The following is a 23274-nucleotide window of genomic DNA, read 5'->3' as shown; positions in this document are numbered from 1 at the left end:
AGGAGCTACTGTCTCTCCAAAGATGTCTGCGGCTGTCTTGTCCAAGACCAGGAGCTACTGTCTCTCCAAAGATGTCTCCGGCTGTCTTGTCCAAGACCAGGAGCTATTGTCTCTCCAAAGATGTCTGCGGCTGTCTTGTCCAAGACCAGGAGCTACTGTCTCTCCAAAGATGTCTGCGGCTGTCTTGTCCAAGACCAGGAGCTACTGTCTCTCCAAAGATGTCTCCGGCTGTCTTGTCCAAGACCAGGAGCTATTGTCTCTCCAAAGATGTCTGCGGCTGTCTTGTCCAAGACCGGGAGCTACTGTCTCTCCAAAGACGTCTGCGGCTGTCTTGTCCAAGACCAGGAGCTATTGTCTCTCCAAAGATGTCTGCGGCTGTCTTGTCCAAGACCAGGAGCTATTGTCTCTCCAAAGACATCTGCGGCTGTCTTGTCCAAGACCAGGCGGTACTGTCTCTCCAAAGACGTCTGCGGCTGTCTTGTCCAAGACCAGGAGCTATTGTCTCTCCAAAGATGTCTGCGGCTGTCTTGTCCAAGACCGGGAGCTACTGTCTCTCCAAAGACGTCTGCGGCTGTCTTGTCCAAGACCAGGCGGTACTGTCTCTCCAAAGATGTCTGCGGCTGTCTTGTCCAAGACCAGGAGCTACTGTCTCTCCAAAGACATCCGGGGCTGTCTTGTTCAAGACCAGGAGCTACTGTCTCTCCAAAGACCTCTGCGGCTGTCTTGTCCAAGACCAGGAGGTACTGTCTCTCCAAAGACCTCTGCGGCTGTCTTGTCCAAGACCAGGAGCTACTGTCTCTCCAAAGATGTCTGCGGCTGTCTTGTCCAAGACCAGGCGGTACTGTCTCTCCAAAGACGTCTGCGGCTGTCTTGTCCAAGACCAGGCGGTACTGTCTCTCCAAAGACGTCTGCGGCTGTCTTGTCCAAGACCAGGAGCTACTGTCTCTCCAAAGACATCCGGGGCTGTCTTGTTCAAGACCAGGATCTACTGTCTCTCCAAAGACCTCTGCGGCTGTCTTGTCCAAGACCAGGAGGTACTGTCTCTCCAAAGATGTCTGCGGCTGTCTTGTCCAAGACCAGGAGCTACTGTCTCTCCAAAGATGTCTGCCGCTGTCTTGTCCAAGACCAGGCGGTACTGTCTCTCCAAAGACGTCTGCGGCTGTCTTGTCCAAGACCAGGAGGTACTGTCTCTCCAAAGATGTCTGCGGCTGTCTTGTCCAAGACCGGGAGCTACTGTCTCTCCAAAGACGTCTGCGGCTGTCTTGTCCAAGACCAGGCGCTACTGTCTCTCCAAAGACGTCTGGGGCTGTCTTGTCCAAGACCAGGCGCTACTGTCTCTCCAAAGACCTCTGCGGCTGTCTTGTCCAAGACCAGGAGGTACTGTCTCTCCAAAGACGTCTACTGCTTCCTTGTTCAAGACTAGGAGATACTGTCTCTCCAAAGACATCAGCCATTGGCTGTCTTGTCCAAGACCGGAAGGCATTATCTCTCCAATGACTTGCCAAATATATGAAAGGTATTGTCCCGCCAATAACCATTGTCACTGTATTGACGATGGGAAGATATTGGGTGATATGAATAAAGACAGGCAAATGCTTTCACTTGAGTTTGTACAGAAGGGCTTGGTGTAAAGGTACATGAAGTTTTAGATAAAAGCATTAGCTAGGCCTATCACCCATTGTCTCTTGCTAAGACAAGAAAGAGTTTGTCATTCAGTAGAAGCCTGTGACTGTTCAAAACGGGAAGGTATTGTCTACCTACCTAAAGACGGCTGTGACTGTCTTGCTAAAGACATAAAGTGTTGTCTCTCCAAAGACGTCTGTGACTGGCTTCCTGAAGAAAAGAAGTATCGTCCCTTCAAAGTCGTCGTGAACCATGTCTTTGTGCTGGTCAGAATATGCCCATGGTTGTCCGATGGGAATAGGGCCAGAACTAGTGGTTGTGACATGTCTTTGTGCTGGTGAAAATACACAGATGGTTGTCCAATGGGAATAGTGCCCGAGCCAGTGGTTGTGACATGTCTTTGTGGTGTTCATAATACACACATGGTTGTCCGATGGGATAGGGCCCTGAGGTAGTGGTTGTGACATGTCTCTGTTCTGATCAAAATACACAGATGGTTGTCCGATGGGAATAGGGCTCGAGCCAGTGGTAGTGACATGTTTTTGTGGTGTTCATAATACACACATGGTTGTCCGATTGGATAGGGCCCTGAGGTAGTGGTTGTGACATGTCTCTGTTCTGATCAAAATACACAGATGGTTGTCCGATGGGAATAGGGCCCGAGCCAGTGGTTGTGACATGTCTTTGTGGTGTTCATTATACACACATGGTTGTCCGATGGGATAGGGCACTGAGGTATTGCTTGTTACATGTCTTTATGCTGGTCACAATACGCCCATGGTTGTCCGTCTTGCTGAAGACAAGAAGTATCGTCCCTTCAAAGACGTCCGTGACTGTCTTGCTGAGAAGTATATTGTCCCTTCAAAGACGTATTACTCTCTGGTCCAATACAGGATATTATTGTGTTTACAAAGACGTTCATAACTGTCCAAGAGTAGGACAAGACAACGCCTGTAATGCCAGCTCATTAGGCCAAACCAAGGACACGCGTCTTCTACTCATAAGAGAGAATAATTCCAGTCTACAATATAATGTTAGTATGGGCAGGGTGGCTGTCTTTCCCAATACAAAACTCAGCGACAATGAGTTACTCATCCCTGTCCCTGGGATTCTTGTTGACAACTCAATCGGCTGGTGGCAAAAATGTATCCTTGAAACGCAGAAATGATGACTAGTATTATAAAGGGACAGTCCATTGCGTCAACACTCCGGAAGCAGTGGACCGGCCTCGTCTCGTCGCCATAGAGCAATGTCAAAACTCTCAATCTATTAGCTATCATAATTTGAAGATTGATTAGCCCCAGACACAGCTGAGTCTGGTGGAAAATAATCAATAGAATCAACAGGTATTAAACAATAATCAATGAGATTTATTACACACAGATTGATATCAACGGCTAATTGGTCACCTCAGACGTCATTAGAGACGGACAGTGTTTACTGTCGGTGCGTTTGACAATAACACGTCTTATGAGATATCATAAAGAAAAATAGGACGAGGAAAATTTGTTTGCGGGCAGTACATTACATCAATGTACATGGTCCCACGATATCCTTGCCGACTTATCGGAGTCCTATGGATATAAGCACAACAACGGTATGATGATATCTGATGACTTGCGCAACGGCAAAAAGAGGTGTGTCCGCTGCAAAATCTCGTGGGGACACCTTTCATTTTGACACCACCAAACATTGTATAGAGTGATCCCTGGGAGAAGGCAGAGGATTCGTCAAAGGGTTCCGGAGTGACAATACCAAACGCATGCTCCTCCCCTTGCATGCAATCCACCCGACCGATCCTCCTGCTTTTATCGACAAGAAATGTGTTTCCAGCCGGTATATCATCAAAGGCTGTACATATTTTCTCTTGGTTGAGTGACCACGAGTATAAAGACCCGGAGGCGCCCAGAGAGGATATGATGTGCCACTTAGTTTTTGTCTTCATATCACTATCAGTCACCGGTGACGTCATTTTATGAATCATTGGCTCTTCTCAGACGTTGTCCTCAGACATAGCAGGTCAAAGCTTCACAGCATCTCTGTGATTTGCAGGTTTCATCGGGAGGATATTTCACATTGCTTTTGCAGAACCTAGTTTTTAGGCCCAGGACAAAGTCAAGCGCAGAAAGGCGTGCCAATCATTTTTGGATAATACAGTACTCCGTCACGTGACTCTGCCAATCACATCGGCAGGCGGCGGCTTTTGGTGGAAGGGCCGAGTTGCTCGAGACGAAAGTTCGCGCTGTAAAGACTGTTGTGTTAGGTTCAACTGATAGGATATATGTGACAGTTCGTCAGCTAGAATATGACCTAGAATAGTAGTGGATACAAAATCTAGATATTCTAACTTGAAGGAAATTAGTGAAGGTGTTTTTACACAGCCGGTGGCAGGTTTGTCGGATCATTCATTGGATTCAAGATGGCGGACGATTATGGTGGAGTTGGTGCGGCGGAGTTGAAATACTTGACTGTGGATCGTAATTTGATCAACGATCCTTCTGCACATGCTGAATGGGCAGCTAAGAAGCTTGTCTGGGTGCCACATGATACAAATGGCTTCGTCACGGCCAGTATCAAGGGTGATAAGGGGGAGGAATTCATCGTGGAACTTGTGGACACGGGAAAGAGTGCAAAAGTTCCGAAAGATGAAGTTCAAAAAATGAACCCTCCAAAGTTCAGTAAAGTGGAGGATATGGCTGAATTAGCTTGTTTGAATGAAGCTTCTGTCCTCCACAATCTGAAAGACCGTTATTACTCTGGTTTGATATATGTAAGTTCACGAAAAGATGCGATTTGTTAGCTGTCAAAACTGTCATATAATGCACTGGCTTCAATGCCAATCCGTACATAGCTGTGTACATTTGCTTGTGTATTTTTCCTCCGGTTCATTTCTGCTCAAGCCGATCGGCGTTTACGCAGTTTCTGGGAATAATTATCTTATTTCTCGGTATTGCTAATGTTTCAAACATTATATAGAAATAGGTAGTGGTGGTCTGAGGTGTTGACAATGGCATTTAATGCATTTGTTTCCTCTTCTAGTCATCAGTTCCTTGTTACGAATTAGATTTACTGATTCCAAGATGGCGGCGTTTGGGCATGTTTGAGCCGGAAGTTGCCTTATCACAAGGGGATACATTGTAGACTGATAAAAAGAGCAAGACCTTGTTCAATTTGTCATTTTTCAGGGGTTCTGCAATCAAGTCCAAGTAGCCCTTATCAACAACAAACAGTGACAACCCATCACTGAGGTTTTTATCAGACTTACTGCAGAAGTTAGAACAGTCGCTCACACTGACCGAGTAGAAGAGTTTGCGTAACGAAAAATACTGTCCGAGTGACTGTCATTGTGGGGATAATAATAGATACAAAGTAGATCTATAAATGACAGCTTGTTGGTTTCCAAGTGTCCTTATTTCTATCGGGGAAATTTTAAATGAGATTTCAGCCGTTCCCCTTCTTAAAAAAAATACCTAAATAAGCAGAATCAGAATCATCACATGTTCAAAGTTCTTTTGAAGGACACTGGTGGCAACTTTGGTTCATTTCCAATAAAATGCCAGTACACTCAATGTAGTTCCAACCTTACTGTTTCTAGATCGATTAGTAAGTTTGATATAATAACTGTTGGTATTGGCAGTGGTTGTTCACTGTTTGTCTCAGCTGAATTGTAATTACATGTACTTGATCCAGGGATTGCATTGATTGTTCCTCATGCAATATTCCAGGGCTGTGACCTGGGGCTATTTTGTGTGGCATAATGCCTATGAATTGCTGGTAATGTGGGCCTATAATTAGTGCTGGCCAGGTGATGATGTTACGGGGTTGTTGCTGATTATGTGCCACTGGTACAAAATTTCTTTTTATCTTGGTTCATCGCCAAGCTGATTTGTCCAAGTCTGCCCGAGTAATTTTTGATCACCTTGCTGTATAAAATTTATTGTCGAGTGACAAGCGGGATAGATTTAGGTTAATTTTCATCAATTCCATTTCAGACTTACTCTGGGCTTTTCTGCGTCGTGGTGAACCCTTACAAACGACTCCCAATCTATACTGATAAGGTCATCGAACTCTACAAAGGCAAGAAGAGACATGAGGTGCCACCCCATGTATTTGCAGTCACTGATACAGCATACAGGAGTATGCTTCAAGGTGTGTATAGTCTGCTGACTTTCTGCCCTGGTCAGGGCTGGTATTGTACTGCACTGGTAGGAATAGCCTACTCCCTAATACAATACCCAGTCCATGTGGACATGGTAGACTGTAGCTGCAGCTCTGTTCATGATAGTTTAGACTAATTTATGTAAGTTCCTGCTTAATTGGTAAAGAGCTTAACTTTGGAGCATTAGACTAGTGATTAGACTGACTGTCAACACATGGCTAGTCATAGTGTGGAGAGCAATGTAAAAATGTATTGGAAGGATAAAGTATCCAAGTAGAAAATCATTAATTTTGATGTCTTCAATAATGTCTGGGTGATGGTAAACTATCTGTTGACGTTATAAAGCCATACAGCATTTTTCATACCCCCCCATTACAAGAACCTGAAGGAAGTTCATAGTGATGATGCCTATCCTCGACTTGTTGAAGTCGAGGCAAATGGTATCCTATCTAAACCAGTAAACTGGTTATGCCAGTCTCAGACTTCATGTTTTTAACTGGGATCCATCTTTCTTGGAGTTCTTGACAAGCTGCTATTACCTTGACGCAACTTTTCCTAGTGGTAAGTGTATATGAACTTGCGGTTGAATAGCATTCTTCCAAGCCCAGCTTCTTGGAAGGCATACCAGAGTCTGTTATTCTCAGCATTCTTTAGGGACTGTAGCAAAAGTATTTGGAAGCTAAAAAATAAACCCCTGTGAAATAGCCATTGATTTTGCGTATAGCCGTGTCACAAATTACGTTACGTCATGCATATACTTGATACGGACAACCTACTTGTGGATTTTTATGCCGACTAGTTATAACGCCAGGGCCTACAATTACAAGACCAGTCTACATCAGCTTTCTCATAGGCCTAGCTGTGCACAAATGTACATCACCAGGTGTAAGATTTCCTGATCATGTTGGGTTAACAACATGAATGAAATACAGGAAAGTTGCTGAATGAGCTGCTACATATATCCTGCATTCTTGGGGGAAAGATTTACTGCATGAAATACTTCCCCAGAATTTTCTTATCCCATCAGGAAATCATGTCCTTGACATAATTGTCTTGGTTGTGTGAAACCAGTCACCTTCACTGCCGATCAGAAATGAAATTGTCTGGCATCAAGCGTTTATTTCTGATTGTGCCCCCATGTAAGAAACATTCCTTCTCGGTAGTGGAAGACATGGTGTTCGGCAGTACAGATGATCATAATGTTTGTTACTTGGTGGTTTCAGATTTGTACTGGACTGAAGAGAAGACTGTAAAATCAACACGTCTTTTCTGTCTGGAATTCTTCAGCTCATGCCAACTAACAACTTTCGTATATTCACTGTTTATAACTCCTCCTTCTATCGTTGATCTCTCACATGGTTGGTTAAGTGAGCTGATTGCTGCCAAGTTGTTTGTTTATGATACCTTGCCCCAGAAACCAGATTGTTGATATGCTGTTGATATTTATGATGAGCGCCTGATTGAGGATTCAGCCAACAGCATACAGTTTGTCCTGGAGGTGGACACCATTTAGCCAGATTTCTTGTCTCTGAGGTCTTTCTGTAGTTCATGGCTCATGTCATCAATAACATGTTGGATTTAGCATGCCATTGGTTGGTTTCTCGTATTCCGTACTTGTGGAAATGGTGGTACTGCATCCACAAGTTGGTTTGAAAAGGGCCCCGACATCAATCACAATTCATACTAGTGGTGAGTTAAAGTCTAGGCCTTGGATTCACTCTCCTGCTGCAAGCTATTGCTATGTACGCTTAGTATGCCTAGTAAGCTATTGCTATGTACGCTTTACTTGTAATGTAATGTAAGATTGCTCAGTCACTGATCGAAGTGCAAAATAAAATGCTCTAGTTTAATTGATCTAAGGCCGGTTCTTGATATTCAATTCAAAACTAGATATTATGAAAATGTTCGATGCTATTCAAGATGTTCCATTATGATATAGAGTGAGTTGGCGAGACCAATTTGCCTGATGATTATGACTTCAGGTTCCTGCTTGACTTTGGTTCGATTTCTTTTATTTTAAATCCATCTGCAGGCCTTAGATCGGTGAAACTAGAGTAGGTATCTATATTAAAAGTTTTCGCTGATTTGTTGAGCCCTACGACCCATGTTCTGCCTGGACAGCCCTTACATCATGGTAAAATACCGACAACAATTGGGGCAAATGGGATTAGGTCTTATAGTCTACTAGGTTGGGTGTTGTTCGCCAAAAAGAACTATGCATAGACTTGCAAGTGGACAGATTTTACAATATTTACTGAAGCTTTTGTGGGAGTGTTTGTAAATATTACTTTTCAAGTTGTGGTGCAGAAAAGGATTTGTCAAGTATGCTTCAAACTCCTATGTTAATGAATTTTAGGACAGAATGGTGGTTAAAACCATGACAATCAATTATTTAAAGATCTGTATCTATCATTTCAAAACCTGGGACATTGCAAAGTCCTAGGTTGACCAGTGAAGGAAAAGGCCGTGATCTGCAAAGGGTTAGGGGTTCGAACTCACGACCCTTGGCTTTGGAAACAGGGACATCTTACCAGAGCTCGATCACTCTGCAGCTCTCTCTTTAGTGGTTTCTACTGTCTGATACTTAGGCCATCTAATCCTTGTATATAAATCTCATTTGGCAATTTCACAGTTGATTTGTTTAGTGATTGTAGCTGGAATCTTGATTGATGTGGTCAAGAGAAACCAGTCATGCTACAAAGGTTACTGTATTGTTGGTGACTTTTAAAAAGTCAACAGGCAAAAGGTCATCATGAAATCATGGATGCCAGCTCTGAAGTGAGAGCATTCTATATTTTAACTGAAATAATTAAGAATGAAATGATGAAGATGATTATCTAAGTTCTTGACATAAAGTGTTCTAGATTTGACTTGAGATGTTTCTCAACCAAAGGCCTGTGATTGTGAATGTTGTGTTGTAGCCAATAGCGCCCTGCTGATAATGACCAGCATATTGAACTGTTACTTATCATTTCGATAATTAGCCGCACTTACACCACCTGAAAATGGACCACCAATCTTGGTTCGGGAACCAATGCCGCACCATCGAAAATCCACCAAGCGCTTACACCAGCGCTGCAGCTAGTTATAAAATCCGGCTACAGATGGCGCGCAAACAATAAATTGCATACGCAGAAAGCGCCATTTCGAAAGCGCCGCCTGGAGCCGAACCATCCAACTAGCTAATTGCCGAACCATTTGCGCGTACACCACGACAAAGCCGAGCTTTTAGCAAGCCGGGCGAATTTGGACCATCAAGCTTGGTGGGACAAATTCGCTCGGCAATTTGTATCGGCAATGGATTGCCGAACCAATTTGTCGCGGCAATGTGGTGGTGTAAGTGCAATTGGTCCACCAATATTTCGTGGTGTAAGCGCAGCTATTTTCTTCCACTGGTTGGTCGGCCATCAATTCAGGCAGGACACCTTTGATGTGATTTATTGTCTACTTATTGCCCAGGTTTGTATCGGGATAAATCAGTAGAACAAAGGTCCGATCAATACGGATATGAAATGGTCTCATTCGACTATCAGAGGTAGATCATTATTCATAGAAAGGAGAGAACCTGCTGGATGTTGGATGCCTTTTCTCTCTCATTTATTGTGTACCACGTTGAGTGAAAAGCCATACATGATACAACCTTACAAAAAGTGTGCTGTTTGAACAGATCACGTAGAAGTTTTGAACAACAACAAACTATAAATAAGTTAGTGCCGATTGAAAGCAAGTTGCCTTAAATTTAGTAACAATACACATTATACTAGCAGTTCTTCACCTGGGCCTCATGTACAACTTTTTTGGTGAACTTGGCGAAGACATACCACATTTCGGCCTTGCACCAATCCCATTAGCGATTGTTAGGCCTCACCAGAATGTAATGTTTAGACTAGCCAGGGCCTGCCCCTGTTTTAGGTCTACTGGTCAAACTAATATATACACAGTCAAGAGTATTGTGGTTGAATGGACAAACTTCGTATGGGATTCATGCAAGAACACATTGCGGGTTTGTTGGAGGAAATGGACCTTTACAATGGCGGGACCTCAAACTGAGACCACACAAGGCCTGCTCAAATCAGAAATGATATTACCGTTGACCATGATCCTACATCATTGCATTGTTAAATTTTCTGTTTCTACATATCGGCAAATGACCGGATGATGTTTTAAAATCTATAATTAGACAGTTGAATCATAAGGAAGTTCATGTCAATTCAGACAAGTGAAGAATTGCTGTCCCAACCTGTTTTATTTATGACACTTTGACACAAAAAAGAAGAGTTCCTGTTTATACATGGTTTAAAAATGACTGGCTCGTGGCATTCTCCGAATTATGTTTGAATGCCTTATATGGCAGACATATTTTTATTTAGGTCAGGTTTCATGCCATTCTTATTCATGGACCATATGAATGGAGAGCACTGGCATTCTTCAATGACATTGGACATAGTCCATTACTTATGCATTTACATACATGTATTACAGCATTGAAATCTTGGGGCAACTAGAACTTGTCCTTGAAGTTGAAGAATTGAATGTCGAAAACAAAAAATCTATATTTTGAGTTGATATTAATGGCTAGACATTGCAAATATTACTGGAAAAATGCAATAAATTACTTTGATCATTTGGGTCTTGTATCAAGTTCTATCAAAATTGTTGACATACATTTTGTCATTATCTAATTTACAACTAGGTTTTGTGTCAGGTGACAAGTTGTTGTTTTGACACAGCTGCATGTGAATTTTGATAAAAATAAAGGATCTTGATTGCCACCCTGCTGGTCCAGCAAAGAAAAGAAAGATGAGGCCAGTGTAACAATGCTGAATTTCTGATGTTCGCAATTAAAAAATTACTTATCTTTTAACAACTAGAATATTTTCTTCCAATATTTTCCAGTATTCCTTGTGTATTTGGTTATTGAATTCAATGTGTACCTTCTCATTTCAGATCGTGAGGATCAGTCGATTCTTTGCACGTAAGTAAACATTTACCTCGCAGTTCGACAGGAGGAGTATAAATTGTTTTATCATTGGAAAGTTCATCCTTTCACAATGATTATTGAAGCCAATCTGAATAGGGTGTTTTGGTGAAAGGCCTCCCCATCTGAGGCTTAAATGATATAAAGAAGAAAGGCTTGATGTCATTTTCATGAATGCCTGTGATTGGGTTCAAGGTGGATTTAGGTGGTGAATACCTCACCAGTCCATTGGTTGTGAATAGGATGAATTTATGAGCATTCTGGGTGGGTCAACATGGTGCTTGGATGAGTCACGTGCTGTGAATTCATGGTGTTCACCTGGTATTGTTGGTGAAGAGTTTGAAGATGACTGAATGAAAGCTCCAAAATCCTTTCCTATTCATTTTCCATCAAGCGTACCATTATTTGCCTTGCCTGATCATTATTGGTCTCCTGCAAACGGAACAGATTCTCATTAGGCAATTGTCTATGTAATCGCAGTTAATTGCCCTCATCTCTCCCGTATGATAATAGTCCACTGAGATATGATGGCATCCAATCAATTAATAATGGCTTGTTTTATCATTCTTGTCATAGACTGCCAGTAACAAAATTTTGACACAAAAACCAGAATTGTTCATAGTAATAATTCAAAGTCTGTAGTGAAAAATGCATCAAAACAATGATTGCTGTTTCTTTCTCTATTGATATTTTCAATGGCCTAAAACAGCCGAGGTCATTTATCTCGCCAGTATATATATAAAACCAAGGAGGGAAGTGTACACCATGTACATCTAAAAGTGCCAGTAAAATAAATAGTAACAAAAAAGAATTTAGGGAGTTGCTGGCCATGCTGAACCAAATATTGGTAATTTAACTGAAATTAAAAATGCATTATCAACCGAGAATTTGCAAGCATCAGTTGGGAGTTCTGGCTCAATTGATTTTTACAACTTTAAACTTCTGCTGTTAATTTCCATGGCCAATTAGTCTTGGCAATTAGAAATAATTGGCAAAGAATAAAAAGGTAAGCACTCGTGAAATTATGATGGCGGTTTTTGTTCTTTTTCTACTTGAATAGGGGAGAATCTGGTGCTGGCAAGACAGAGAACACCAAGAAAGTCATCCAGTATTTAGCTTATGTAGCTGCCTCCTTGAAGACCCAGCGAACAACTACTGCCAATGTCATTACTTCCATGCATGTAAGTAGACCACCAGAGTCAAGTTGAGCTTCTCGATCATTGTAATTGGTCCAGTCTTCAATCTTGCTAAAAACGCATCTCTAAAAGGCATGGATTTATTTAATTTGATAAAAATGGCATGACTATTTGTATGCTTCGTCAAAATCTGGTATGGCTTTTGAAATTTGTGTCGCGATTAATATTTTGATTTACCAAACAATACTTTTAAGTTCTGCTGTATTTCAAAAGCTGCGATCTTTCATTAAATAATTTTAACTTTTGTATTGCTTTCTCGATATTGTGTAAAATGATTGCTCCTGCTTTGAGTTCTAATCTTTTCCTTTGTTTAAATTGGTGATGCTTTTTGTAATGAATGTGTAGAATTAATATAATTTTTGGAAAAATGTTGCTGAGAAAATGCCTGCTAGAAATAAGTATGACTAATAATAATATACGGCAAAGAATCCCCAGTAATGTCTGTAGAACCATTAATATTGCACTTTTAGTGATAACGTGCCATGTAGCAAGCAGGATAGCATGCCCAGTGCATGCAGTGTAGCGTGTGTTGGATGTCCCTTGTACTTGAGTAGTCAAGAGTAGGCTTGGATCAAAATCTTTGTGTAGAAAAACAAAACATAACCTTATAAACCAAACAAAATAATTCAAGTTTGGGACTACATCAGATGTAGACTTACACTGAAAATAGGGACACCAGCATACTTTCTACACTTGATTTGAAACTTTAAATCGTTACAGCGAGTTTGCATGTTTTTCATATAGAACAAGAAAATTAACTTTAAAATGAAAGAGTGTCAATTCAGTAGGCTTTACGAACTGGATGTTCATTATTTGACGGAAGTCAGTTTGATTATTTAAACATGAGGGCAATTGAAATGTGCGTGACATTTTAAACTTATAGGGGGAAGTATGATTGTCATGAGATTATTGTTAGTTATTCTGGTGTTGATACACAAAAAAGGTTTGCATTTAAACAAACAAGATCAATATCAGGATTGAAATGATGTAGTGAAAAGTTCAGTCATGGGGGTTTCGCAATTACTGAATGAAGAGATAATTCATGTAATATGAGGTACAAGAATAAATAGGTGTGAATTGTAACTTTCTTAAAAAAAGAAAGAAAGTGGGATTTGCTTTTAAAAAGGAAGAAGTGGAATAAACTCTATGAATAGGAAATAAAAGATTTGCCTGCATGCCACCTCCTGTAGTACAACTCCACAGATAAGTCATGTGTGAGCTCTAAAACTAAAGGTACTCCACAACTTTGCATTTTTTGCTCAATGATAAAGGTGCTGTCATGCTTTAGAAGTTTTCTGCATGGATCATAGAGAGCAGACAGGTGATTAACTCATTAGAGGCAAGGATGGTTTGATTACCAAGGTTGTCTGATGATGGAGCATGTGAGGGAATTCTTCACTTTGGATAATGAACCAAGGGCATGAAGGGCATTGCAACAAGGTTCCAGTGTACCTCATTTTAAAGATTTTGTAAATCACTCCAGAGAAACCAGGCCTATACACTAAAGCAGTTCAACCTGAACTTTATGACTTATGTGCTTCCGAACCTTTCATGACAGTGCAATGAAGCAAGATAGTTTTTTAGTGACTTTTGTGTCAACATTGTTTCAAGCAGTGTGGAATGTCAGCACTTGTTTTTGCTAATGTAGACCTGTAGGATTAGATGATATTAACTTTACCTAAGAATTGTGCCAATTGTCAATAAAGTATGGTCTGTTAGGCTCCACTGCTCCATAGGTCTTCTTTAAATACCTGAATTGTCATTGGTCGTACTCTTTTGTTAGGTCATACTAGTTCGGTGGAACGATCGTTAGATTGTTTGTCATCAAGTATTGTTCTTATACACCTCGTCTGTTCAAGCAGAGGCCTTGTCTGTAATCTTATGATAATTATTCTAGGCCTAACTTTCTTTGCTTCACGGGGTCCTATAATTTAATGCCGGCTTTAAAGTGTAATTTTGGGCCTTTTTGGTTTATGTGTGGTGGGTAATAATGTATGCATAGGTTTGAAATGTGTGCCAACGAAATGATATAGATCAAGAGCAGAGTTTAACATCTCTGCAGTCTCCTGCTGAGAAGTACAGGAATGAACCTCGAGGAATATGCATCATATTTCTACGCAGAAACTGAGCCCGCAAATAGGCGAGACAACATGATGTGTATGTAAGAACACCTGGTTGTGGCTTGTAAATGGCTGCTTCCTTGTGATAGTATTGTTGGCTGGTATTCTTGGCATTGAGAGTTATAAACCTGTGTTGAAGTAGACCTACAATGTATCATATCTAACATTACCAAAGCAGGCTTTGCTGTTTCAATTTCTGTAGCTATAGGCCTATTATTTCTCCAGTTGTTGCTCTGTCTTAACTGAAAACAATGGTTTAACATTCGAAAGTTAAGACTTAATCCAGGTTTTAACAGAATAGATAACAAAAAGATAATTATGTCAATGGCATCCATTTCTGCACTTCTGAGACACTTCAGGGCCGTATTTAGTGAGTTTTTGCAAGTCGTGCATCGCACAGATAAAAGTCACTGGTTGAAGCTTTTCAAATTGCTCGTATGCGTAATGATCAAGTCCCAACAAAAGCTCCAACTCATCAGATTTGACACTTAGGGCAGACTTGAGTTGCTTGTTTTATAATCATGAAGATCAGGGTGCATCGACCAGTATGATAATGAAAGAGAAGTCTGTGTTTCCATGCAGAAAAGCTCTAATTTTGTAAAATTGTAGTGTTTGCTGAAAAACAAATCTGTTTGACACAAGCAATATAGATAGGGTTTATTGTCGAGAGACTGTAATAACAGAAATGTGAACTGAACTGTATTGCACCTTAAAAGCCATTTTGAACTTTGCTAGTGAATAAATAAAAGCTTTATCATTTGCAATGTAAAAGGGACCTGTTTATCACACTCTAGTTATCCCACATAAATTTTATACATTGTTCTGAATGGCATATCGTGTGGTATAAAGTGGTGTAGATCAGATGTTCAATGCATTGGTCTACCTGCTCCAATCTCAATATTCAGCTGATTAAATGGCCCAGATCTATCATTCAGAAAAAAAACCCTCTTCATTGTGCCTGTCCTGATTACCAAGAAAAGGAATTTAAAATGGAATGATACAGAGTAAAAAGCTTGTTTGAGAATAAGTGCTCTGGGGATGGTATGGAACATTCAGGAAGGGGCATGCATGATGTATGAATGAATACTGCTCACATTTGATTGCCTAATTGTATTTTCAGAAAAAAATAGTCATCAGTCATCAGTCATGAAATCATTGTCTAAATCACAAATGCCATCCGTTTTTCACAATATTTTTAAAATATCAAAAATTCCATATTAACTTGTCAAATTACAATTACTAGGTTCCAGAATTTAATTTTGTGAGTATAGTCCGATTGAAATGTGTAATATGAAGATGGAATGACAAAAAATATCCCCTCTTCCAATCTTACCCCAAGAATGCTAAGGGAATGGGTGTTGGGAATCTTAAACTTTTCCTCTTGCAGTATAAAAAGGTTCAGGCCTAGAAACGCATGCATTGCTTCATGCCAACATATTTATGTAAATAGACTGTTCAGGATCGTGTTTTAAAAAGTTTATGCATTCTAAAATCCTGCATCTTCCCTGTTTGTAATGTTCTAAAGCCATTTCTCCTCTATTTGCAGATCAGGCCCCTGGCGGTGACTTGGCCAAACTTTGCTGTGTTGTGGGGTCGGCATCTGTTAAAAATGGCATCGCGTCACACTTTTCCTCAAGTGACATAGATTTTTAACCAAGGCTGACCCCATAACTCAGGGAAGTTCCCCCACTCCACCGGTAGGCGTGCCGATCTGATGAGAGGCCACTGACGATTGTTCCATGTAGTTCAATTGTCAGATGCATGTTTCCCTCCTATTAAAAATAATGGTCACCATGCTAGAATTTGTGACCTTGTTTGCTAAAATAACCTGTTACCCTTGTATAATTATCAGGAGTTTAACTTAGTGAGTATATGAGTATATTTTTGAGGTCCATAGTGGGTTTTAGTGTAAGATAACACCTTAACTGTACCCCTTTGAATGAACATAGCTGTACATATGAACACTTATTTGCATGTTGATGACCGTTAGTCTTACAAGTGCTTAAGATTCCATAATTCTGTGGGCCATCGCTGATGTCGATACATTGGTATAACAGCATGTTTTAGGGGCTTTTAATATTGCATGATGCCAAAAGCACTGAGGAGGCTTAGCTTAGCGTTCAGGATGACATTCACTTGATATCCAGTCCATTTGGTATCGTCTGCATCCTCTAGGTAAGTCTCCTCCCAAAAATAGTGGAATCAAATCGAGGCAAATCAAGAATCCAAAGGTGGAAGAAAGTTATTGCCAGTGACATTGAGGCTTTGGTCATGCCTAAGGGCTCGAGCTGCCTGAAAATCAGCAATTCTGATTGGTCCACCGCATTTGCTTTGTGTAGGACTTCACGAGTTAGCCGTTGGGTTCCGTCGAACTTGTGTGCTGACAAGATAACATTGCCGGGTAAGATTACTACCAGTGAAATTACGATTGGTGTGGAGTACATTGCTGTGCACTTGTAAGACTACATGGTCAGCTTCAACCAAATCGTGTATGAACGCCAGTCCCACAACCCGCTAACCAACAGTGACTACCTAAACCAAGGAAAAAATTCACAAGTTCTTATCAACTTTCGTGCAGACCATGAAACATCTGTCTGTGTTTGTAAATTAACCCATAATAGAATAATTCCCATTACAAGCATGGTGTCTAAATAAAAAAATATTTCCGGTCCGATTTTCTTTACTTCTGAAGGTGCTTTTCAAGAGTGACAGTGATAGAATATCACCAGTAGTGTGCCTTCTGGGTTCTGCATGTCATTTGGAAACTAGTGTTGTCAACGGTATCATGAGTGTACCACTTTTGAGAGTGTATTCTAACTTTGTCCTGAAAATGCTTGTCATGTACAGGATAGGGTGACCATTAGAGTACAGGTAAGTGCAGTTTCAGGAAAAAGTTTAAATACACACTCATCTGCAAAGCAGACACTCAAAACTCAGTGTGTCATACACCATTAATTTCTGGTCAATATGTCAGGACAACAACACAGGACTTCCTGTTGATTTCTGAGTCAACTTGTGTGATATTCCGGGTTGTTGATTTGTTAAATGATCATAAATGCCCTTCAGAAGTAAAGTGGTGTGAGTTATCGGTTCCAGTCTAAAATACATCACCATAACCTCAAACTTTCATCTACCTTCGCCTGGCACACTCTTAACTCAAGTGCAAATAATACCTCAATATTCCTTCCCAAAACATCTCTGTTTCTTTGTCTTTTCTATCACCTGCGTAGCTTAATTTCCCTTCTGTCTCTCTCACTGTGACTAGTTGATGTTAAGTGACCGCCACGGTTGGTTGTGTTGGCATGTCATTTTGCATGTAACTAATTCACCTTCTTTTGTTATTTTGTCTTTTTTGGCAACAGTATAAGGATATAAATTTAGTAAGTATATTATGGTGAGAATTGCACTGGCTATAACTAACTCATCATCGCCATAGGTTGTGGGCGCTAGTGACAGGATGGTGTGATATAATGAGTCGAGAGTGCTGGTGTTTGTTTGTATGAATATCATCTGATGTCATCCAAATGTTGTGTGCACACATGATGTCACTTTACACTGATTTCTATCTTTTCACCATCTTTCATAGCAATTTCTGTTTAAGCTATGAAATCCACGATTTAGTCAATGTGAACTGAAACACTACTTCATGACAGGATTTCCTCATTCCTGTTCCATTTTTTGTGTGTTTTCCACTTAAAAGTAATTGTTTTGTTTCTTTCCATTTGTGTGCACTCGCTTTCAGGTGACATCACTTTTAGCCACTGTGTGAGCTTGAACACCCTGGTAAAGACTATGCAGTAGTGGTAGATATCTTATGAAGGCTTTCAGTGGTGACTTCCATGACCTGATTTGACCTAGCTTTATTATGGCCGGGGAATTTTATCCTGATCTGGTTGTGGACCCTTCTGTTGGAACTTGGGAATTGTTAGAAATTCATACTTGGTAGAAGGAAGAGACTGCAAACATGCAATGTACAACCGATACAGGTGCTGGTTATCGAGTATTCTGGTTACAGCAAATCCAAGTCCCAGTATAAGAGCACTCTACAGTCGGATTTAGGTTGCATACCTGCCTATTTTGGCAGGAGCTTTTGATATTTCAGCCCGGGAATGATGTATTTCATCAACTGTAAAGAAAGTACAGTTCAAATAATCCTCATTTGCCCAACCCTATTAATAATGATCCAATATTTATTCCCCTTTTCTCTCAGCCGGTACCAGCACCGGTTGTTCTCAATCGCAGGACTGTGGTGGGTCTCCTTCCGACTTTTTGTGTTAGATATATTGTCAGTTAAATTGTGCTGCATGATTGAAATCAGTCAAATTTCTCTTGGTGTTGTCCACATGTTGGGTTAGGGTTCCATCGGAGTGTGTCCAGTCATTGTACTATGCCTAAAACAAGAGTATAAATGTCTTTAAAGGTATATAATCAATAATGTATATCCCAATCCGTCATTTGGTAAAATTATCAATATGAATGAAAGGTGTCCTATCGACTATCTATAAAAGTCGTCCCATTGACCATTTTCATGCCATCCTCATATCTACTAACAGCAGCTAATGCTTGTGAGCCATTCACAAAGTTGAGTGAGGTTTTGAGTGGTTGTTCACCATGTTCAAATTGGTTTTACAAGTGATACATTACCAGTCAGTACATGTGTTCATCTGTGAGGTCTGAAAATGATCAATAACAAAAAATGCTTCCCTCAATCCGAAGTAATGTTTTATAAATGTGTTCGTGTTTAGTTCCCAACATAACAAGAGCATTATTGGTGATGCATCAAATGTATCATGCCAAAGTTTACTAAGTCAGTTGAGTGTTGCATTTCACCAGTGTTTCATGAACTATTAAAGACTGATGGTCTCCATTATGAAAGAACCTTGTTAAACAGTGATAAAACGAACAAGTGAGAACAATGCTGATGTTCTGCAAGACACCTATTGGTCACTTTGTGAACATTAAGCTGGCCTCTCTGGCTCCTGCATATAGTCTCCATCATAAAAAAGTCATGTACCCCTGGGGAAGCCTCCAGAGACCAAACTAGATGGAGGCTGTTTTCAACTTGAAATAGTGACTATTTCTTCTTCAATATTTCATTTCTTTTCGTGCATGATATTTCATATAACCAAAAATCCATTTCTTCAAAGAACTTCAAAGTAATGGGTTTTGGTTACTTGATGCTGAACATGGTCTGTGAGATTCCAAGTGAATGAATGTTGTGTGTCTGTGGTACATTCCATAATAATTTATGATTGATCTCAGTGTTGCGTTGCTTTGCTGCTTCAATAGTGCATTTTGTACAAAACAATTCATTGTAAGGGCTTCATCAGTTTAGCTTTTGGATTGCCGGTATTGACCTTAAGAAGCCTGATTACCCGTCAGTTGGCGTAGGAGTTCAAAAATGCCTGTCTTGTTATCAGTAGTTAGAAATAAAGGCATTTCAAGTATCCTACTTGATTCATCTCCCCATGTGAATGAGATCCTGTTGTGATTGGTATCATGTCGCGTTCCTGCTCTTGATGAAGCCCTTGACGCGCTCGCTTGCTAAAACGTTAAAATTGTTCAAATTTCAGCTCGTTGTAATTTTGAGACTTATTGTATTTTGTTGATGTTCAGAGTACTGGAAACTGTAGTTGCATGTTACATTCCAAATTTATTGAGAACTTGATTTCGTACTAGTGCTAGAACTTTAATGTTGGCCTGTGAATTACATGGATGTTAATTTTTCCACTTCCTCCTACAAGTATATGCAAGTGGGCTTTTGGCCATCTCCTTCCTGTAGTTATAAATATATCATTGAAGCAAGAACTGAAAACTAGAAAATATATCATTCACTGTGGCAGGTCGTTCGAAATCAGCATCAGTGAGTAATGTAATTTGGTTAAAAAATGCCATATTGTATCGGACATAGTTCATTTTATTATACTGTAAATTAAACTTATCTTCGGCCAGAATCAGTGTATCTTGGACACTACGGCTTTTATACAAATTGAGCTGAAGTTAGCTTGAATCGGACTAGACCTGACCCATTCACCAAACATTGAATTATACCTTGTGTATGATTCAATTTTCTTGAAACGTCCCACACTGCAACATCCCACATTGCACAGTGCAATGGCCATGTCTCTGCTGGCCACATTCGTTCATTATTGTGATGAATTACTGGGTGTAATTGGTGTAATCACAAGACTCATCAATTAAAAGTTCTCTGTGACCTCATTATCGAGGTCACTTCCTTATCTGCATGAGACGCCCACTGCTCCAATCTGATCAATGTACAGGGTGTCCCGTTAAAAGTATACCTATCTTGAAGTTTTCAACACCCTGTATAACCGGCTTTGAGAAATATGAAGAGAGTTGTACATATGCTTGTTCAACCAATTCCTTATCTTAATTAAAAGACATATCTATATTCATTGTTTATATTCAGAGATCAGATTTGATGAAACTTAGCCATATTCTTCCAGCTCTATTATATTGTAGAGCTTTAAATACATCATGAGAAAACTAAAATCAACCTAATTGATGTCTTTATCAAAAATTCTGATCAATCTCACAAACAATAAGCATCCTACTGCACCAAGCCAACAATTTTTACCTATGATGGAATTTGAAGTCTCTGTCAAGGTGGCAATCATTCCTAGTGTGGTTGGATGCTTTGCTCATCAGTATTTTTTAAATCTCGAATTGTGCTTACTTTTAAACCATAGATGTTATGGCATCAGTGCTGTTATTCTGCAAAATGTCATTTGTACCATTTGTCCTTTTCTAGGGAGAACTAGAAGCCCAACTTTTGCAAGCCAATCCTATCCTGGAAGCTTTTGGTAATGCTAAGACTACCAAGAACGATAACTCATCTCGATTCGTAAGTATTTGGTGACTTCAGTGTCATAAGCTCACTTGGTGCCCGCTCGAGGGAGAAAAGTATGTGGATGGCCAACACCAGGAGGAATCTTTTGGCTCCGTGCTTCTGCCCATAGGCCTCTAAAACATTATGCTAGTGGCCAGCTGACTGCAAGGATTCCGTTCATTTGGCTGTTAGACTAAAGTCAATGCTTGAAAGGCTGTGGCTCTACAAATCTTTCTTTTATTCAAGGCTATTTTAAAATGTCCTCTTAAGTCTGAAACAAAACTGATGATAATATTGGGGTGTGGCTCTACAGCAATTCTTTCTTCTTCAACTATTCAAGGCTGCGTCAAAATCTCTCTTATGTCTGAAACAAAACTGATGATAATACCACCGCTGCCATTGAACATGGTTGTGCTCTAGATTGGTTAATGGGGTAGTCAGTCATTAAGATGGCCCTGAGGTCCATGATTACTACTGTCCTACCCCCATTCAAGTAGTATATTATGTAAACATCTCTAATTAACTCAACTGGGCACTGATCTGGGATTAGATGACAATGTAAAGTCACTTGTTTACAGTAATTGAGTAAAATTGGTGCAAACCACTCTTGTAACATGTTCTGTACGTGCCCTAGCATATCCATCATGCCCTAAATTCACTCTTCTGTTTAATTAGCAAATAATTGTAGATTTGATGAGTGGGATAATTGGGGTGTTGGAGACAAGGGTTGGCATCAGGCGACTCACTGGCCTAGAATTGAGCAATTAAATCATTGATGAGCAGAGCTATCTCTGGTCATATCTATTGGTAGGTCGTGTTGAGTCACTTCCTATATATTGGAAATCAACTCTCTACATGAAATGTCTGGCCCTCCCTGAGGTTTTGAATATATCTAAAAGTTGAAATAGGGGTCAATTTCATGCAAAATAATGGCTGGCAACATTGCTGTTATCAGAGTTCAGTGGTGTTCTAGGTCATGACCTCGGTGTCACAGTGGCGGCACTTCAAGATATTTGCATTACATGAATTCAGGGGTAATGTTTCATAACAGGAAATTCCAAAAGTGATTTACTTCATGACAGTAAATTCCACTGAATTAGAAGCACCCTGTCCCTGGTCATGTGTGATTGGTCGTGTGTTATCCGAGTCTTCTATTAAGACGTCCCTTCTTTGAACCCATCCTTGCCTAGATTCCCCATCACTCTGTGCTGTAATCTAATATAAACCCGGAGGGGTGGGGCCGGGGGGGGGGGGGGTACAGTATTCCCTTCTTTGCATCCCTGAGCTGCATATACCGGTTGAGCCTTCTCAAACTTCAGCACCTAGATTGGGAATATTGCATGAAATAGAATAGGTCTTGTACAACCTTTCAAAAGGTATGCAGTATTCAGGCCTTGCATTGTCTCTAAACTGCATTGACCACTTGATCCTTCTCAGGCTCAAGCACTTCGATTCCAGAAGAGTTTATAAAGTTCAACCTTTGAAGACGTTGTTAAAACACTCGTTCTGTGTTCTGTTTCAGGGTAAATTCATCAGGATCAACTTTGACACATCTGGTTTCATCTCTGGTGCAAACATCGAGACTTGTATCCTTACATTAAAAGAGACTAAAGTTGAGTGTGGGAATTGATGAAATCTGCTGTTACTGTCACCGACCATCTGATTCTCCTTATTTGTTTTTTTTTTGTTATTCCCAGTTTAGCAATTTGTCGTAGCCATTTATTACACGAATGAGGCGATATTGACTTTCATTGAGGTTGGGCCTGGAACCAGGATTGGCCAGAAATAACCACCTGCCACCAAACACGTTGAAAAAAGTTTGATTGATTCTCTTGATCTAACCTGACAGCTTAGGTTAAGAGGTAAATTTTTGTTCCTATCGATATATTAGTAGTCAATGTAATTTAGATAAGATTTATATTGAAGCACGATAACATTTGAGATAGTTTTCTTAAAGAATTTCTTTCAGGAAGTACAGTTTCGAATCAGACGATTATGATCAACTGTTGCTTTTCTGCTGTGTATTTGTTGTCACCCTTCCTTGACCATGATCAGATCTGTTGGAGAAATCCCGTGCTGTACGTCAAGCTATCAATGAGAGGAGCTTCCATATCTTCTATCAACTACTTAAGGGGGCCACTGCAGATGAGAAAGGTACGTTTTAGGGTCGCATTTCATCGCAATAGGTTCACTTTAAGCCGAGCACTGATATCGTGAAGCACCAGCTCACTTACATGTATTCACAATCACCTGTTGCTGGTATGGGCCTATGATTCTGTGATTATTACAGGGCCTATACATGCCATTGAATGATCAAGAGATAGATTTACAATAATCAATTCATGGTA

The 23274-nt window shown here is 40.3% G+C and overlaps 1 protein-coding gene across 5 annotated transcripts in view; it reads left to right on the top strand.

Moving 5' to 3' along the window:
- The first annotated feature begins 3804 nt into the window (after positions 1 to 3804).
- LOC135489711 (myosin-10-like) overlaps positions 3805 to 23274 on the top strand; it is a 43333-nt gene continuing 23863 nt past the window's right edge. For 3 of the 5 annotated variants that reach the window (XM_064775226.1, XM_064775232.1, XM_064775205.1), the window contains exons 1-8: positions 3805 to 4393; positions 5616 to 5772; positions 10730 to 10757; positions 11821 to 11941; positions 17439 to 17456; positions 20849 to 20941; positions 22449 to 22512; positions 22982 to 23080. In XM_064775226.1, the coding sequence (XP_064631296.1) occupies positions 4043 to 4393; positions 5616 to 5772; positions 10730 to 10757; positions 11821 to 11941; positions 17439 to 17456; positions 20849 to 20941; positions 22449 to 22512; positions 22982 to 23080 (931 nt within the window). In that variant the 5' untranslated portion in view covers positions 3805 to 4042. Of the gene's footprint in view, positions 4394 to 5615; positions 5773 to 10729; positions 10758 to 11820; positions 11942 to 15319; positions 15338 to 17438; positions 17457 to 20848; positions 20942 to 22448; positions 22513 to 22981; positions 23081 to 23274 lie in introns of all 5 variants that reach the window. The other 2 variants (XM_064775213.1, XM_064775219.1) reach the window with 2 other exon arrangements.

This window comes from Lineus longissimus, chromosome 1 (assembly GCF_910592395.1).
Source record: "Lineus longissimus chromosome 1, tnLinLong1.2, whole genome shotgun sequence".
NCBI classification, from domain to species: Eukaryota; Metazoa; Nemertea; class Pilidiophora; order Heteronemertea; family Lineidae; genus Lineus; species Lineus longissimus.
The sequence above is the reverse complement of the archived record's forward strand: the minus strand, read 5'-3'. Positions and strand labels throughout refer to the sequence as shown.